This window comes from Myotis brandtii, unplaced genomic scaffold (assembly GCF_000412655.1).
Source record: "Myotis brandtii unplaced genomic scaffold, ASM41265v1 scaffold422, whole genome shotgun sequence".
NCBI lineage: Eukaryota > Metazoa > Chordata > Mammalia > Chiroptera > Vespertilionidae > Myotis > Myotis brandtii.
In genome coordinates, this window is record NW_005366171.1 from 2,932,865 (window position 1) to 2,951,876 (window position 19,012).

General features: G+C 43.8%; 1 protein-coding gene and 1 long non-coding RNA gene across 8 annotated transcripts in view; one reads left to right on the plus strand and one right to left on the minus strand.

Annotated features, from left to right (window-relative positions):
- Positions 1 to 19,012, plus strand: part of LOC102247175 — a 155,686-nt gene that overhangs the window by 62,878 nt on the left and 73,796 nt on the right. For both annotated transcript variants that reach the window (XR_314030.2, XR_001363604.1), the window contains exon 2: positions 60 to 171. This is a non-coding gene — a long non-coding RNA (uncharacterized LOC102247175). The remainder of the gene's footprint in view (positions 1 to 59; positions 172 to 19,012) is intronic.
- Positions 1 to 19,012, minus strand: part of MRVI1 (murine retrovirus integration site 1 homolog) — a 112,392-nt gene that overhangs the window by 27,797 nt on the left and 65,583 nt on the right. For all 6 annotated transcript variants that reach the window (XM_005873968.2, XM_005873969.2, XM_014545874.1 and 3 more), the window contains 6 exons: positions 15,327 to 15,450; positions 9,259 to 9,289; positions 7,817 to 7,957; positions 7,236 to 7,367; positions 3,142 to 3,283; positions 89 to 138 (listed from right to left, as the gene is read on the minus strand). In XM_005873968.2, coding sequence (XP_005874030.1) covers positions 89 to 138; positions 3,142 to 3,283; positions 7,236 to 7,367; positions 7,817 to 7,957; positions 9,259 to 9,289; positions 15,327 to 15,450 — 620 coding nt within the window. The remainder of the gene's footprint in view (positions 1 to 88; positions 139 to 3,141; positions 3,284 to 7,235; positions 7,368 to 7,816; positions 7,958 to 9,258; positions 9,290 to 15,326; positions 15,451 to 19,012) is intronic.

Sequence of the window (19,012 nt, forward strand, 5' to 3'; positions counted from 1 at the left end):
GGTCCAGGAATGAAGGATCTCCTGGGTGACTGTAGAAACTTCTGTTGTACTTCCTCCAGGAGCCCTGGTATCCCTTGAACATGCATACCTTTCCCAGAGAGAGGGACATGGACCGCGCTGTGCGAGGGACCCCGTCTTCTGCAACAGGAGGGAACAGAGAGGAGAGCTCAGGTAAGTTTTTCAGAGTAGCCTCCAGCAGCGAACAGATAGTTAGAAACTAAACCATGGCATCTATGGGCCAGAGGCCTCATGGTCATGCTGCTCTCAGATTCTCTGCATATTACATCACCACTTCTGTAATGGTCTGTACTTTTGGAGCAGGCACTTTTTCCTATGAGTAGGAGAAAGTATTTTTTCCTACTAGAGCTTAGGGCAAAACAGACGAACTTCCTTGATTTCTTTCTCTGCTGTTTGGTGATTGTTTTTTTCTTATCTGAAGATACAAACCTTGGAAAGTCTATGGGAGGCTCAGAGTCACCTCTGCCATGGGTGTTGAGGGCCTCATCTCAGATTGTGTGCAAGCGCAAAGCCCAGCGCCCAGATAACTGAGGCTGACTCCGGTCGCAAGGAGGCTGCAGGGTCAGCTTGGTTTCAGTTCTCTTTTCTTTTCTTGTATCTGAGTACTTCAATTTCTTTTCTTGTAGATTCAGCTATTCTTTTAGGCTAATGTTTGCTTTATCTTTTTCCAGCAAAAAGTATTTGTGGTTAAAGGGTTTGAAGTGTCCTAGTCAGCCAAAATAGCAGAACCAGAAAATATTCTTTATATATGAAGAGTTCATACAAATTAATAAAATACTAATCTTATAAGTGAGCAAAAGTTACAATTAGAGAATTTATGAAAGTTGAAATACAAATGTCCAGGGAACATTTGAAAAGGTCAAAAAATACAAATTAAACTATGAGATGAGATACAATTTTGACCCATCAAAGTCAAAAATATTTTTTAATGGAAAGGGCAAAAGTGTCAACAGCACAATGAATGGAGCCATTATTGTAACTCATTACATGGAATATCAATGGGTTATTTGAAAATAATTTGCTTTAAGAGCCTGACAAGTATGTTTTTCCCATGACTAATAGTTACACTTCTAAAATCTATCTTAAGAAAAAAATCCAAAATGCAGACAATCAGCATGTTTCATATTTAGGAAAAAAAATAGGCGTCATATTTTTCTTTTAAACGTGTATCACTTCTCTTGAAATCAGAGGTATTTTTATTTCACTGTAGTCTTTAGAGTCTCAGGCAAAGACAAAGATTGCCAGAAATCATGTAAAGGCTTACAAACAAATACTGTATATTAGGGAATGGTCATAGAGTATCTGATGGACACACCTGTTGGGTGGGTGCTGGCCCCTCCATAGGGCCAAGCTGAGGTATAGCTTGAAAAAACAGTGGAGTGGGAACAAATGTCTAAAACCTTATTCACCATTCAAGACTCAGCTACCTGCTCCCTTCTTACTGTAGGCACTTTCTCACCACCCCCCAGACTGAAGGGGGGGCTATGCAGTGTGCTCCCCATGGAAGTCTGCTTACTTCTGTCATAGCACTGGCTACTCTGCCCTGCTCTCCTCACAGGTTTGGGAGCTTCTTTTGGTCAGGACTGTGTGCCCTTTTCCTCTCTATCACGTGGGCACACCAAAGGTGCTAATAAACGTCTGTAGAATGAATGGGTACCTGCTCATTTCATAAATCTTGGCTAAGGTGGTCCACAGGGGACACGGCACCTTGCAGGGAGATAACACGAGAGCCAGGTACTAGGATTTCTTTGATGGTGACTTCCCCAACTTCCAGCACTGACAGGGAGTGTTTTGTTAGAGGCCCAGGCGCATGTGGGTCAGGAACCTGGCTGCCAAGATCCAGAGCAGACAATCTGGAGCTGGGAAGCATCAGTGATATTCCCCAGGAAACTTGTGAAACCTCCTGTTTATAAAGGTTTCTCCATCTGTTATAGTTTCTGTACTTACCCTCCTCCCACTCTTGGTAACACGGATGTTTGCATTCCACGGGGATTCCTGTCCCTAAAATGTCTGTTTTCTCCCACTGACACCACCGGCATCAGCCAGAGCCTAAACCCTGGCAGCCTAAGGAGACTTTCTGTTCCAAGACACTGTCCTCCTGCACTGCTCAGGAGCCTCCTAACCCGTCTCCATGCCTCAGCATCTGCCCTTCCCTCAAGCATTACCCACCCTCAAGTCAGATAGATCTTCTCAAAATATAGTCTGACAATGTCGGGTGATGTCAACTCGCCAGTGACTACTTTATTGCCTCAGGGACAAAGGCCTGGCATGTGGTCCTGATCTACCAAGTCTCACCTTCAGCCTGTCATTATCATACCTCAACCCTGCAACCACACACCTCTGTACATGCTGTTAATATCACCAGGATGTATTTCTCCTTTTTGCCTGAAGAACTCCTATTTTTACTTTAAAATACTGCCCAGACACCATCCTTCTGTAAAACTTTCCTTGACTACCTCAGGCTGCCCCCCTCCTCTGTGCTCCTATAGCAATTTTACAGAACCTTTTTAAAAAGAGTATGTCTTTAAAACATTTGTCTTGCTCACGGGTCTGCTATTCATCTCACAGTATCTCCCTTAGCCAGGCTCTCACTCCCTCTTCACCACCCAGACTTCATCTTCCACCTGGGTTGTTGTAATAGCAGCTTCGTGGCATTCCCTGTCTCTGGCTTTGCCCAGGAATGTACTGGCCTTACCATAGTCAGAGGGAACCTTCTAAACTCTGCATATGATCATGTCATTTCCCTGACTCAGATCTTTGGTTGGATCCCTAAAGCTTTCCAGGGTAAAGTCTAAAGTGTGTGTTGCCTGAAGGGGGCCCCAAAGCACAAAAGGTCTGGGGTCTGTCCTTTCACAAAGTGGAGGGAGCTCTCACAAACCGCGGGCTTCAAGTCAGAGTTAGCCGCTCTGGTTCACTGTGTCACAGTTGCTTTGAGGCCATTCATGTTTGGCCCCTTTGGAACAGCTGCTGCGAAGCCCTTGTGGGCAGCATTTGGCAGGGGCAGTGAACCTTGCTCAATCTGAAATGGGTCCTGGGGCAGCCCTGTTAGATGCAATCCCAGCCTGGAGACATCAGGGACCCACATTGCAGGCCCAAGAGGAGGGCAGGACTCTGGTTCCTTACCAGAGGGGCCGCAGCTGCGGCTTGAATTCTGATTCGCCAGTTTTTTAAATTCCATGAGCTCTGCATGGTCCTTCTCATACGTCCTCTTCAGGTTCTCCACGTACTGCATCATCACCTCTGTTGCCTTTGACATGCGCTTTTCCTGCAGGGAAGGAGAGCGTGGACACACGGGCATTTGGGATAAAGGCTCATCAGCACTTGTTTGCACTGAATGAGGCTCTGGGCTGGGTGAATCAAAAGGATACAGGGACCAATTAGACATGACCCTGCCCTCCAAGAGTTTGCTGCCCACCATGTAAGCTGAGACAGGGTTGCAGGCACCTGCACTCAGAGAACAAGAACAAGCACAGCCATAAAGCTTCAGGTGATGGCAGGTGGAAGAGAATCATCTCTGCTCACAGAGAATGGGTCAAGGAGCTTCATGGAGATAGAGTGAAGTAGCTATAGGGTGTAGGCAGCAGCTGGGCATTTAGACATGGACATCAGGGACAATGAGCATTCAGGACAGGGAACTCTAAGAGCAAGGGTACAGAGACAGGAAACCATAGGCCTTGTATCTGAGTAAAGGATTTACCCTCCAAACAGGAGTCCTTTGGAGAGCAAAAGGGAGTGCTATTAAGAATTATGCTGAGATCAAAGACCTAAATATAAGACCTGAAACAATAAATTGCATAGAAGAAAACATAGGTACTAAACTTACGGGTGTTGGTATTAGAGAGGATATTATAAATTTGATCCCAAAGGCAAGGGAAGCAAAAGCAAAAATAAATGAATGAGACTCTATCAAACTAAAAAGCTTCTGCACAGCAAAAGAAACCATCAGCAAAACTAAAAGGCAACCAGCCAAACAGAAGTGATACCTCCAATAAGGGGCTAATATCCAAAATATATAGAGTATACATACAACTCAACAACAACAAAAATACAATCTAATTAAAAAAATGGGTAGAAGACCTGAACAGATACTTCTCCCAAGAAGGCATACAAATGGCCATCAGATGTATGAAAAGATGTTCAACTTCACTTGCTATAAAGGAAATGCAAATCAAAACCACAATGAAATACCATCTCACACCTGTTAGAATAGTTATTATCAACAAGACAAGAAATAACAAGTGTTAGAGAGGTTGTGGAGAAAAAGGAACCCTTATTCACTTCTGGTGGGAATGTGAACTGGTACAGCCACTATGGAAAACAATATGGAGGTTCCTTTCTTAATTTATTTTGGGGTTCCAAAATAAATTAAGAATAGAGCTACCATATGACCTGGCAATACCTCTTCTGGGCATCTACGTGAAAATTTTGAAAACATTTATTTGTAAATGTTTATATGTACCTCTATGTTCACTGCAGCATTTTTCATGGTGGTTAAAACATGGAAACAACTTAAGTCCCCCTCAGTAGGTCATTGGATAAAGAAGATGTGGAATATACATACAGTGGAATACTGCTCAGCCATAAGAAAAGACGAAATACTGTCATTCACTACAAGATGTATGGATCTTGAGAATATCATGCTAACTGAAATAAGTCAGACAAAAACCAAACAAACAAGAACCATATGATTTCACTCATATGCGGGATACAAAACGGAAAGCAATAAATTAACAAAACCAAATGAACACTCATAAATACAGATAATAGCATGGTGGTTACCAGAGGGAACGGAGTAGAGGGAGGTAGAAGAGGGTAAAGGGGGTGAAATATATGGTGACAGAAGAAGATTTGACTTTGGGTGGTGAGCACACAATGCAATATTCAGATGATGTGATATAGAATTGTACCTTTGAAACATATAATCTTATTAACTAATGTCACCCCAATAAATTTAATAAAAAAATATAAAAGAATTATGCTGGGACAATAGGCAAATACTAGGACTGTCTGGAAAACTAGGGATGTACAGGTCATCCCACTTATGTAGGAATCAGCAAGCAGTTGGGTTTGTTCACAGTAAAGGCAGTTAGGGCTGGGTTATGAAGGGCCTTGTCTTAAAGTAAGGGAATGACATAATCAGGCCACCAGTGGAAATTAGACTGACGGAGTGGGACTGGTGGCAGTAAGGTGTGCCTACAGTCTGGGGGAACTAGAGAGAGAGGTGAGGACTGACTCGGAAGCTAGGGGTAAGAAGCCATTTGGAGATGGGTAAAGAATGAAGTGAGCAATACATGTGGGCCTAGAAACATGTTTGGGAGAGCTGTACAGATCAGAAAGATTTTTGTCTGCTTATACTGGTTGGATCCCCCGGAGTGCCTAGCCCAGGGCCTGCCTAAACCACAGAGGGACATGCTCAGCGACCATGCCCTGGAAAAGTTCCCTATATCCGTGAGCTGAGACCAGCCACTTCCTTTGAGCTCTTCCTTTGTGGCTGCTCCCAGCTGGATTGACTTCCTGGGTACTGCTGCTGAGTCAGGAGCTTTTTCCCCTGGAAGACAGAGGGGTGGGACAGCCAGTGTCTTGTCCTTCCTTTGTTCTACAAGCACTGTCCCAGGAACACCCTGCTGACGCAGTCAGTGCAGCAGGACATGGGTCCACGGTCATAGCAGCTAATCTTATTTAATGTCACCCCAATAAATTTAATAAAAAAATATAAAAGAATTATGCTGGGACAATAGGCAAATACTAGGACTGTCTGGAAAACTAGGGATGTACAGGTCATCCCACTTATGTAGGAATCAGCAAGCAGTTGGGTTTGTTCACAGTAAAGGCAGTTAGGGCTGGGTTATGAAGGGCCTTGTCTTAAAGTAAGGGAATGACATAATCAGGCCACCAGTGGAAATTAGACTGACGGAGTGGGACTGGTGGCAGTAAGGTGTGCCTACAGTCTGGGGGAACTAGAGAGAGAGGTGAGGACTGACTCGGAAGCTAGGGGTAAGAAGCCATTTGGAGATGGGTAAAGAATGAAGTGAGCAATACATGTGGGCCTAGAAACATGTTTGGGAGAGCTGTACAGATCAGAAAGATTTTTGTCTGCTTATACTGGTTGGATCCCCCGGAGTGCCTAGCCCAGGGCCTGCCTAAACCACAGAGGGACATGCTCAGCGACCATGCCCTGGAAAAGTTCCCTATATCCGTGAGCTGAGACCAGCCACTTCCTTTGAGCTCTTCCTTTGTGGCTGCTCCCAGCTGGATTGACTTCCTGGGTACTGCTGCTGAGTCAGGAGCTTTTTCCCCTGGAAGACAGAGGGGTGGGACAGCCAGTGTCTTGTCCTTCCTTTGTTCTACAAGCACTGTCCCAGGAACACCCTGCTGACGCAGTCAGTGCAGCAGGACATGGGTCCACGGTCATAGCAGCAGTGATAACAACATCCAGGGGTTTTGCGAGTATGTCAGCAACCCTATATGGCAGCAATGCAGATACTACCAACAGCCACATGTTATGTTGGAGAAGCTGAAGCACAGAGAGCTCAGTAACTGGCCCAAGGCCACACAGTGAACCCGGGTGGAGGCAAGATCAGACTTCAGGCAGCCTGATCCTACACACCATCCGGGTTCAGGGCAGTGCTCTGTGTGCTTCAGGACTGCCATGTGGCTGAGAGGGAGCCCAACTGGGGCCCCAGCTCTGCCACTACTCCTGCTGTGACTTTTCTGGGACTTTATGTCTTCATCAGGGGATAAGGATATTTACTTTACAGGGTTGCTGGAGGGGGGGGGGGGATTAAATGAAAGAGCCATTTTTCCTAAAGCATGTTTTACCAAATACTAGTTCCATAGGAGCTGAGTAGGTATATTTTGTGAGACAAATAAAAGGAGTGGTGGTGGTTCTTCAAATTTGGGAAATACAGAGGTAAACTTAACAGGCTTCTTCACTATAAGACTTCTTAAAGGCTTGATTATTGCACTATGCATTAGAAATCTCCAAGAAAAGAAGAGAGTATGTATGTGCCCACAGAAAGCTTTTACAAGGAGCACTTGAGGGTTTAGTGGTCCACCAAAAAAACTCTGAAAAAGACCACAATAATGTACATAGGCTGCCTGGCACAGAGGAAGCCATCAATCAGTGGTATCTGTAGTTGTCACTGCTTATATTATTGCTTCAGTTACTGCGGGCAGAGCAGAGCCCGTCAGCAGGGCTGGGAGCTGGCAAGGCTCACCTGGCGGACGGCCCCCACCATCTCAGCCCGGCTGGAGAGGCGGGCAGCCAGGCGGTGCAGGACAGCGATGTCCTCCAGCAGCTTCTGGTAGGTCTCCCGGTGCTCACAGTGGTGCCAGAGTGAAGCTGAAGACTGAGGAGTGAGAAGGAAATCACCCGGGGTCCTCACAGGATGAGCTCTGGTCCCCATCCTGCCTGAGAGGAGGGGCCTCTACAGGGCCGGGGCTATAGCTTCCTCTGGGGTCTGGAGATGCCCCATGTGGACACTCTATACTTGGCTGGCCTAAGAGAAGGGAATCACATCTGGGTCTCTGGTTCCCAAGCAGCTCCCTTTGTCATCCCAGCTCACCCAGCCCCCTCCTGAGAAGATAGCAAGCGTTCAGTGGCCTTACCCAGAGCCCTGAGGTCACCAGTCCTTCAGGATCTCTGCCTCAGCTCCTCTCAGCATTCTGTCTGGCTCAGGACCTTGGCCTGATTTCTCATTTCAGGAAACTACTTGGTGACTAAGAAAAGCAGGGTGCCCAGCATGGCCCTTGAAGATAGTCCTAACTCCAACGATTCCCAGTCAGGCTCCACAATTACCATAATGGAAGCTTTGAAGTTTTCCAGTTCCTTCTCAGTGTCCTCTTCTGTCAGGTTGCGTTCCCTTTCCGCCTGGTTAATTCTAGATTCCAGGGTGTAGCTGTCATTTCTAAAGGCCAAGGACAGTTGTACAAACACGTTCTGTTGGGAACAAGAGTGTGGGAGAGGTGCTAGGAGGAGTTATTGCAGGGAACGCGGGCGGCTGCAGGTGTGTTTCTCGCATGAGCATTTGACATCAGCTCCTGGACCAGTCACCAAAGTAACAGTGCACACGTGGAACTCTCCCTTACGGCCAACTGCACAAAGAATGGTGAGCTAGTACCCCGAGGTCCATGCTAGGTCCTTCCCAGGACCAGAGACCAAATGCATTTTACTGAGGAATAGTAAGAGAATAACGCCTTACTTTTCCCTGAACTTCAAGAAAATAACATCCTGTATTTGGGTTTAGATAAACTTGGGCCAACACAGCTGATTGTGTAAGCAGTTTGGATTCACGCTAGGATTTATTACATGTGGGTTTTGGAGGTTTCGCATGAAACCACTGTAAAGATAATTTGAGATGTAAGCCTTGTTGACTTAAAGCAAACTTCAACCAGCATCTTCCAAATCCTCCCCTGAAAGCAGCTATGAGCTGCCAGGAGATGGAGTAAGGCCAGGTATGATTCTGTCAGGAGAAACTTTCTGGAACAAATATTCCGTGCCAAAAACGCAGCCTGCATGAATGAACTTTGAAAGGTGTACTGATCAGACATGGAATTCCTGGAGTAACAGGAAACTACTGGGGAGGAGAAGTAGACAGATGGACTACACAGGAAGGAAGCAATGGCTTTCGTTTTACAGCTTTCATTGCCCGGCCTGAGGCAAGTGGTAGCAGATTTATACCATTGGGGTGAGAGAACTCCGCCTGAGCTTCTGAAGTTCATGTAACAAGGTCCACAGTGAGCAGAAATCTCCAGACAGAGGACTGAAGGCCCTGAACTTACCCCATGATGACGATGATGGCAATATTGAAGCTACTCCTCATTGAGCATCTACTATATGCCAGCAATGCCATGAGTTTTATGCACCTCATTTACTCCCACAAAACCCTCTCTGTGGGAACTGTTATATCCTCATATGGATAAAGAGACTAAGACCAGAGAGGTCATTAACTTGTTCAAAGTGAGACAGAGTAGCAGAGCCAGGCTTCAACCACAGACTGATTCCAAAGCCTGTGCTGCTTTCGCCTTGCTGAGCACTGATTGTGTCAGCATCCACCTGAGGCCAGGAGCTGGCCCTTGTAAACCTCTTCACCAGTGTCAGTGGGTGGGGTTCTCAGTCAAGTTTATCAATAATGCTCAATGTTAGATTCTCCATTCCTGGGTTAGCCCCTCAACAAGAGTATGAATAAAACCCAGTCAAGCCCAAGCTTCATAATTTCACAAAGCACTGGAGTTACTTACCTCAACTTCCTTTTCAGTGAGCGGAGGGGCACTGTGGAAAAGAAAAAACATGTAAATGAACTTTATCCAATTTATGTTTGAACAACCAACAGACCATGGGTTTCCAGAAACGGAGTAAGCAGAGTTAATAAGACAAGAAAGATTCAGAGTACACTTTGTGTGAGCTCTGTAATCTGAGAGATATTCTATGAGACATTGACTCCTCCAGAGGAAGTGTGGTGGAAAATACTAGATCCTGGGGGCAGTCCTCCATCAGTGCCTCTACTAGTCATGACTTTGGACAGGTTCTTTTAATCTCTCTCTGTTTGCTCATCTGTCAAATGGGAATACTATATTTATCTTACAGGCGTCTTCTAAAGAATATATGTATGTATATACATGTGTGTGTTCACATATATGATATACACAGGTGTATTTATATATACATGTATTGCGTGTGTACACATATGTATATACATGACATCCAGACTCAGGAGGCACTCAGATGTTAGTTATCACAACGTATTCACAGGCTGGTTTTGAAGATTTACTAAGAAAGTGCATGTTCTACATACTTTATAGACTGTACACAATAGTTTTTCGGGACTACCCAGTCCACAAAGCTTGACCTTCCTCCTGTCTCTGAGGATTATGACAAGGGTGCAAATGAGACAAAGAATAAAAGGTAGGAAAGAGTGGCCAGAGCTCTCCTTCACAGCTGGACTCAGAGATCCAGCAAGCCGTGTCGTTCTGAGAGGTTCCTTGTCATCGTGTGTGGTTCCCACAGCAAGCAGTCCTCTTATCTGCACGCTCACTGTGTTGCTGCTGTCACCACTCTTACTGGTAACTAAAGCTAGCCCTGTTCTGAAACCCAGACAATGTAAATAATGCACAGGCCCTTTCCTGTGCTGGGGTGGGAGGACTCGGAGAGGGCCTATCAGCGTCATAGGACATGGCAACAGAGTGTGCCATTGATAAGACTCTCAGGAAACACAGCTTCCTCCCTTTGACAGGTGTGGGGGGACCCCAAGAGCAAAGGTAAGGGTCAGCTGTCTCTGCAAGAGCTGGTTCTCACCCCGACAAGGAACTGTGAGAGCCTTCCTGTCAGGATGAGGCAATAAGACCCCATGGCCAGCAAGTCAGCAGAGTGCAGAGCATGGGATAAACAACTGCAAAGATGGTTAATGCTTACAATTCTTGTCACAACCCCACCCATCAGGCCCTTTTTGCTGTGGGCCAGCCAACATAATCTTCTAGAGCAGTGATGGCGAACCTATGACATGCATGTCAGAGGTGACACGCGAACTCATTTTTTTGGTTGATTTTTCTTTGTTAAATGGCATTTAAATATATAAAATAAATATCAAAAATATAAGTCTTTGTTTTACTATGGTTGCAAATATCAAAAAATTTCTATATGTGACACGGCACCAGAGTTAAGTTAGGGTTTTGCAAAATGCTGACACTTTTACTATGGTTGCAAATATCAGAAAATTTCTATATGTGACATGGCACCAGAGTTAAGTTAGGGTTTTTCAAAATGCTGACACGCTGAGCTCAAAAGGTTCGCCATCACTGTTCTAGAGCATGTACATATTGCTTAAATGATTTATCAAAACTCATTAAGCTTGCTTTTGACTCCTAGCTTTGGCTTTGTGTGAAATTTGCATATTTTTATCACACATTGGTCAAACTTATTTTTCTATTTTGATGACTCATTTTCTGCTAGAACACACTTTAAAAAAAATGTACAAAGCCCTGAGGACTCCGAGAGGTGTGATTTAGTTAAAGTAGTCACATGACAGACATAGCCAGCTCCTGATGCAGAGAGCTATGACTTGTGAACTGGCATAGGCAAGTAGGGGGCAAGAAACGGGCCTCCAAAAAGACAGGCTTGCAGGGGACATACAAGGAGACCATTCTGGATGGCACTGCCTGCCTCAGAATTCAAACTCCCTTAATAGGCCTTAGAATAAAATCAAGGCCTTCTCTGAACCAGCCCCTACCACACTCTCCTCTTCCCACTCTCCAGCCACATTGACCAATCTGCTCCTCAAACACACTTACTCAATGGCCCCAGGGCCTTTACAGTTACTGTTCTTTCCTTTTTTTTTCACTCTCTTTTGTAACAACTTTATTGAAATATAACTCACTTACTATAAAATATACAATTCAGTTGTATTTAGTATATCACAGAATTTTACAACCATCATTACAGTCAATTTTAGAACATTTTCATCATCCAAAAAAGAAACCCTGTACCCAATAATTAACAGTCACTCTCCATCTTTCCAAACCCCCACCCCCAGCCCCAAGCAACCACTAATCTGCTTTTTTTCTCTATGGATCTCCATATTCTGAATATTTCTTATAAATGGAACCAACATGTGGTCTTCTGTGACTGGCTTCTTTCACTTGGCATAATGTTTTCAAGGTTCATCCATGTTGTAGCATATATCAGTATTTTATTTTTGTGTCTGAATAATATTCCAATGTATGAATATATTAAATTTTGTTTACCTATTCATCAGTTGATGGACATTTGAGTTGTTTCTACTTTTTGGCTATTATGAAAATGCTGCTAGTAAACATTTATGTACAAATTTTTGTGTGGACATATATTTTCATTTCTCTTTGTGATATACCTAGGAATGGAATTGCTGGGCCATATGGTAACTATGTTTAAGTTTTTGAAGAACTGCCAAACTGTTATTCCAAAGTGGCTATGCCATTTTACTGAGGATTCCAAGTCCTCCACATTGACATTGTTCATCTTTTTTAGTATAACCATTCTAGTGGATGTAAAATGGTATTTCATTGTCTTTTTTATTTGCATTTTCCTAATGACTAAAAATGTTGAGCATCTTTTCATATGCTTATTAACTCCTCATATATATTCTTTGAAGAAATGCCTACTTAAATCCTTTGTTCATTTAAAAAAAAATTAGATGTCTTTTTATTGAATGACTAGAGGCCCGGTGCACGAAATTCGTGCATGGGTAGGGTCCCTAGGCCTGGCGAGCAATCAGGGCTGATCGGGGCCTTCCGGCTGCTGGCCAGGGCTTTCCTTCATTCTGTGCCATCCCCTGGTGGTCAGTGCATGTCTTAGTGAACGTTTGAACACCCGGTCAAACTCCCGAGGGTACACTTCGCATATTAGCCTTTCATATATATATATATATATGAGTTCTTTATATATTCTAGAAACAAGTCCTTATCTGATACATAATTTGCAAATATTTTCTTCCATTTTCTGGGTTGTCCTCTCACTTTGTTGATAGTATTTTTTGCATCACAAAAGTTTGGTGAAATACTATTCACCTATTTTTTTTCTCTTGTTGCTTGTGCTTTTGGAGTCATAGCTAAAAAAGACATAGACTAACTAACCCAAGGTCACAAAGATTTGCTCTTATATATTTTCTTTTAATACTTTAAAGCATTGGCTCTTATATTTAGGCCTGTGATCCATTTTGAATTAATTTTTGTGTATTATGTGAGGTAGGGTCCAATTTTACTCTTTTGTATGTGGCTATCCAGTCATCCAAGAATGATTTGTTGAAATTACTATGCTTTTTGTCTGGAAATTTTTTCCCTGAAATATTTGCATGGGTAACTTTTTTTGTCATTTGTATGTCTCAACTTAATTATTCCTTTATCATAGAGGCCTTCTTTGACCCTCTACCCAATGCTCCATTTTCATGTCATTCTCTATATGTGCCTATTTTGTGGTCTTCCTAACAGCTTTGCTATCTGAAATCACTCATTTTGTTATTTGAATATTTTTTGTCTCCCCACCCAGATTGTAAGTGCCATGAGAACAGAGACTGTGTCTTCTTGTTCTCCATTTTAATGGAACATAATGGGCACTCTATGAATATTGGTTGATTAAATGCCTGTTTATTGCTCCTGCTGGTGTTTGACCCTGGGATACCTTGCCCTGTGACATCTCCACTTTGCACTGTTAATACCCAACCACTGACCATGTTTCTAGTTTGGGTTCTAGACCTGGTTTTCCTACTGAATCCATTCAGTTTGCTGACCCTATGAGCTCCTTCTTGGTAAGGATCAATCCAAAATTATGTAGTTCATATAGAACATGAAACAAACTCCTTTTGCATATTAAACTCAAGTGTAATTTTCCATATTTCTGCTGGGGAAAGGAATCTTGAAGCTCTGGCTTCCTTCTTCTGGATGACAGCTTACATGACAGTTTGTCCATATCTCCCAAACCCTGAACCAGAGCTACAGAGTTCTAGGCCCAACCAAGGGGCCAATTTGGAAACAGCCTCTACTGAAGCCAGAAGCAGGGAAGCTGATTTAGTGGTTGGAGCAGGGAAGTTGGGGATGGGCAACATGGCTATTGACACAATGCATGAGAGACACTGACCTCAATCTGACAGCCTGAACTGTATGCTTCATAAGCTGATCTTCTTCATGGACCATGAAAACCCAGTTTGGTGGCTAGTAGTTGTTAACATTCTCAAGAATGGTAGGATTGCTGAGTCTCTCTTTTCTGGGGAAGCTGGGGAAATTTAATTTGCTGGAGGAATGCCCTAATCATACTATCTTCAACTTCACAGAGGAAAAAGAAGCCAGTAGCACTCTTACTCCTTGCAGACTGACAAGCACTAGTGATTGTTTTGGTACTTTTGACAGGCCCCTGGTATAGCTGGAAAGGCAGACCAGTCCACCCTGAATTCAATTCCTGACTCCGTCATCTGCCAGCACGTTGCTTTGCTTCTCTGTTCTCTCACTGACGATGAACAAAATAAAAATCTTCCTTTTCTGCCTCCCTGGGTTGTCACAAACACCAAAAGACGCATAGCATGTAAACTTGTGCTCTGTAACCTGCAGTGCACTTGGGTGCTTCTCCTTCGGCTTCCTGTCTCTGGACACCCCTTCTGTGCCTTTCCACCAGGTGAACTGGCCTAACTCACACCCTCCTCCAGCTGTGAATTCAGCCTGCTTCCAACTCGTTTCTAGCTCTTTTCTTGGTGTTGGTTTAGTTGCTAGGTCCCTCTGAGTATTGCCTTGGTGATTCTGTTTTAGGTAATTACAGTGTGGAATTTGAACACATAACACCCGATGGGCAAAATTAGTTTTTCTTTCATACTTACCCCTAAATCGGGAACCTCTGTTATGTCTGGTAGCTCCTCCCAATGGCCGTTGTTCCCAACAGTTTAGTCCCCAGGTTGCTGGGCTTGGTGGGAAGCCTCATTTGCAGGCACTCTCCTAATCCCTATTGCTTAGTGGTACCCTATTTTCTCTCCTTTATACTCTAAACTATTCACTTTTCAACCCAGGGCCTGCTATGTGCTGATAAAATGCTAAGTCCTGACTCACACACCATCTCATTTAGCTACCAACGACAGATCCCTGTTGTATAGGTGAGGAGGCTGAGGCTTGGGAAGTGAAGCCACTTTCTCCCCATGTGTGGAAGAGCCTGGTAGGTTTTTCAAGCATCCTTCTTCGTGTGGTTCCAAATGTTCTACATCTTTATCTATGCAGATATCAGACCTAGAATCTCTCGGTTATTTTGTGCACTTGGGGGTGGGGGGTGGGGTCTTTCAGCCTGGCCTGCGCCCTCTCGCAGTCCAGGACGCCTTGCTCCTTACCACCCGCCTACAGCAGAGGCAGGAGAGGCTCCTGCCACTGCCACTGCACTCACCAGCCTTGAGCCCAGCTTCTGGCTGAGCGGTGCTCCCCCCATGGGAGCACACTGACTACCAGGGGGCAGCTCCTGCATTGAGGGTCTGCCCCCTGGTGGTCAGTGTGCATCATAGTGACTGGTCATTCCATCGTTCGGTCGATTTTCATATTAGGGTTGTTTTATATAGGATGGTCGAGCTGGGATTAAAACATGTCTCCTGGCCCAAAGCCCACCACCTCTGCTGCCATGAGCCTCTTGGTGACCCTTGTGCCTAAGAACCCCACCTGGCCCTTTACTCTTCTTTTTGTTTTAGATTTGAACCATTAGACTCTGACCCATCTGGGGTCCAAGATCAAGGCTGGTACACTTTTGTGTCTCATCTAGAATCTAACATGGGCTGCATGATACAGGTCTTCTGCAACCCACTCCCTGATTTTACCTTCCAGGGAGAGACTTGTGGACCCGCAGTTTGCGCAGCAGCACGTCGGAAATATTGGGCATGACATCCAAGCCACTCTTGGACTCATCTTCCTCAATAGCTGGAGAGAGTTCAGAAGGGAGCCCTAAAAGAAAAAAAGTGCTTAACTTATAAAATGTCTGTTTGTAATCGCAGTAGTACTGCTGCAATTTGCTTCAATGGATAGAAAGAGCTTTAACATTTATAAGAACCTATGCAGATTGAAGGGACCCGGGTTTGATTCCAGTCAAGGGCACATGCCTAGGTTGCTGCTCGATCCCCAGTGGGGGGTGTGCAAGACGCAGCCGATCAATGATTCTGATGTTTCTATTTATCTCTCCCTCTCCTTCCTCTCTGAAATCAATAAAAATATTTTTTTAAAACGAACCTAATTATATTCCAGGGACTTCATAATTATTATTTTATCCTTATAATAACTCAATAAGACAGAACTTAATTTTCTCAATTTACAGGTAGGTAAACCAAAACTCAGCAAGTTTAAGAATTTGTTTAAGGTCACAGAACTAGTAAATGGCATAGGAAGACTTCAAACCAATTCTGTCTGCTCCAAATTCTATGTTCTTCCTATGCTTTCCAAAATTCCAAGCAGGCTCTTATGTTTGGAGTCAAAGGTTTGTTTCTGGCAAATGGAAGCTGTTTGGCTATTTGGCATAATGTTGGCATAATGTTTGCCTCTCTTTAGCAGGTTTTTCAAGAGGCCTGTTGCCGAATTGTTCTTCCTCAAATGAATTCAACAGTTTAGTCATCTGTGGTCTACCTCAAAATCAGCATCTGGTTCCATATCCCCATAGGCAGGAATAGAAATAGGATTTTTCCAAGGTAAATCTAAGGTCATTAGGTTTTTTAAAATATCTCAGAAATAAATGCCTCATAGTCAACAAAATGAATGAGCAGGCGTTTGTTATTTCCTAAAACTATCCAGGGTCTTGCTCTGAAGGCAGACAGAATAAATGAAATATTTTCTTTCCATAAATCTTTCTCCTGTTTGAAGACAGGTCTTTTACCTCTCCCAAAGTTTTCCTTCTCCAGGCGCTAGCCCCATTTTCCCAACTGCTCCTTGTGGCCCACTGTGGCCCATGGCCTCTAGACATGATCCCCTGCCTGCACGCATTCTGGTTGTTGCTGTCCTCGAGGCCCAGATGTGCTCTTACATGCTCCTAGTTCAGGAGGACATTGGCACATGTCCCTGACATTCACATTTGTTATTCACACAGCATAGACTTGGCGTGCCTTACTGTGGACCCACAATGCATTTAGGATTAAAAGCCTCAAATCTCTCTTACTTGAGCCAAAACAAGTATCTTCATCCCAAACCATGGTTACTTTCCATTTGCAAGCAGGAGTTTATAGTTTTGTTTTACCATTTCACGTGCATTTTGACCCAAAGGATTTCCAACCTGCTCAATCATTTTCCAGAATTGTAGGCCAGTCCAGAGATCAGGACTATAAGGCACAGCTGTGGTAGCCATGCAAATGGAGCTGAGATTGGGAGTCATGTGAACTAGAAGCCTCACCAAGGGAGACCATGCAGAGAAGAGGGGGTGTAGTTTGGCTCAGAAGGTAAAGAATGCTTAAAATACTTTGAGCTTTCTGCCCAATCACGTGGCTCAATGGTTGAGCGTCAACCTATGAACCAGGCAGTCACAGTTAGATTCTTGGTCAGGGCACATGCCTGAGTTGCGGGCTCGATCCCCAAGTGGGGAACATGCAGGAGGCAGCTGATCAGTGAATCTCTATCATTGATGTTTCTATCCCTCTCTCCTTTCCTCTCTCTGAAATCAATTTAACAAAAAACAGATTAAAAAAATACTTTAAGCTTTCCAATAACAGAATGGTGTTCATGAGTTTCCTGGTACTCAAGGTATCCTGGCAAAGTCTGGAGGGCCATTTGTCAGAAACAGGACAGTCAGTGTCCTTCTTTGAATATATGATTGGGCTAGACATTCTCTTAGCTGCCTGTCACCTCTTGGTTCTGTCCTGGCATTTACTGTTCTCTGACATTTCATGTGACAGATGGCAAATCCTGTGTTGCTTCTGGCCTCACTCTGCCAATACCCAGCCGAGAGATAATTAAACAATGATCTCCTGAGAAATCTGTATGATTGATTGAACCATACCAAGGTCTAATAATCAAGTGAAAGACATACCAGGGACTTTTGCCAAGAAAAGTGCCCTAGGTTGAGCACCCCCCACTAAAATGGCTGTCTAAAGAGGGACCCTAGAACTGGCAGATCCCCAAACCAGCCAACCTCTTCCTAAACTCAACCAAATTAACTTAACAATAATGACAAATTTTTAAATCAGCCAAAAATATACCCACCACTCTCAAATACAGAAAAAGGCAATGTCTATCAACATAATGGCTGGAGAAAGACAAAAACTTATTAGAAATAAAAGTAGAGCTCCCACGCTTGAAAACCCTCAAAGACTCAGTACTGAGAGGAAGATGTGAGGGTGCAATACCACAGAGTGAGAGGGAGGCAGACTGAGGAGGCGAGCAGGCAGCCTGCAGAGGAGATTCAGAACATTTTTCTAGAGCAGAAAGGTCCCCATCCCACCATAGCAGAAATCTCACCAGAGAAAACCTGCCTTGCTGCTGTTTGCTTTTCTTGACAAGTAGGAGAGGAAAGGAAAGACAGAAAGAAAAGACAGCACAGTAGTCTACTGGAGCTAATTATGTAGAACAATATGGAGGGATGTACCAGAAAGAAAAATGAAGAGAAAATAAAGAAAACACGCTTCTCTGATAGAGTGAGACACATGGAAAGCCCTCCAACTGAAGCTGTTCTCCCACCCTCCCACCGAACTCCTTGGAATTTGTCTCTTTTCCTTCCTTTACCTGACAAGATAGTTGGAAATAGTTGGTTCACATCTGGGAAATAAATACCTAAGTAGATTGTTTCTATGATTCTACCCTGAATTGGTGAAATAACACATAATCCACTACTCCCCATCTAAAGAAATAAGATAAGCCCCCACTTTGGTGTAATAAACCAAGTATTGGGACTATGAACAAAGTTAGAAAAAGAGCAGAAACCAATCCCACAAGCACCACTACACACAGCTCCCTCTGAACTTCCCCTTTCCCCACTATCCAAGCAATAGCAAAGCAGACACAGAACACCCAGTCCCCTACTAAATGCTGCAGGGAGGACAGAGGTCTCAGGTGAGGTGGAAGAGGCAGTGAAAATTGACCTGCATAATATATCTGGGTGAAGAGAAAATACAGGTAGAAATGCCCATGTAAAAAGGACATGAAATAAAAACAAATGGCTTGGCAACTATTTCAAAATACTCTATAGTCAAAATAGGAAGGAAGGTATAAAGGAAAGGAGAAAGGAAACATGCAGGAGACAGATGTCAGGATAAAAACAGAGGCAACAACACAGCAAAAATGCACTTTTGTGCAAAATGTATACCACAAATTCTTTGACTCGTGGAAAAATTAGAACCTGGCAAAAATGAAAATAGGAAATCAGAGATGAGATGAGAGATCACAGAAAGATAGAAGATTACAATTTAAGGAAATGAATTGAAGACCAACAGAACTAAGCAAGAAATTATAAAAAGATAGAACTAACCAATGTGTGGAAAATATGAAAGAATAAAACAGATAGAGCCTCAAACTAAATTAGTGAGGAGGATGG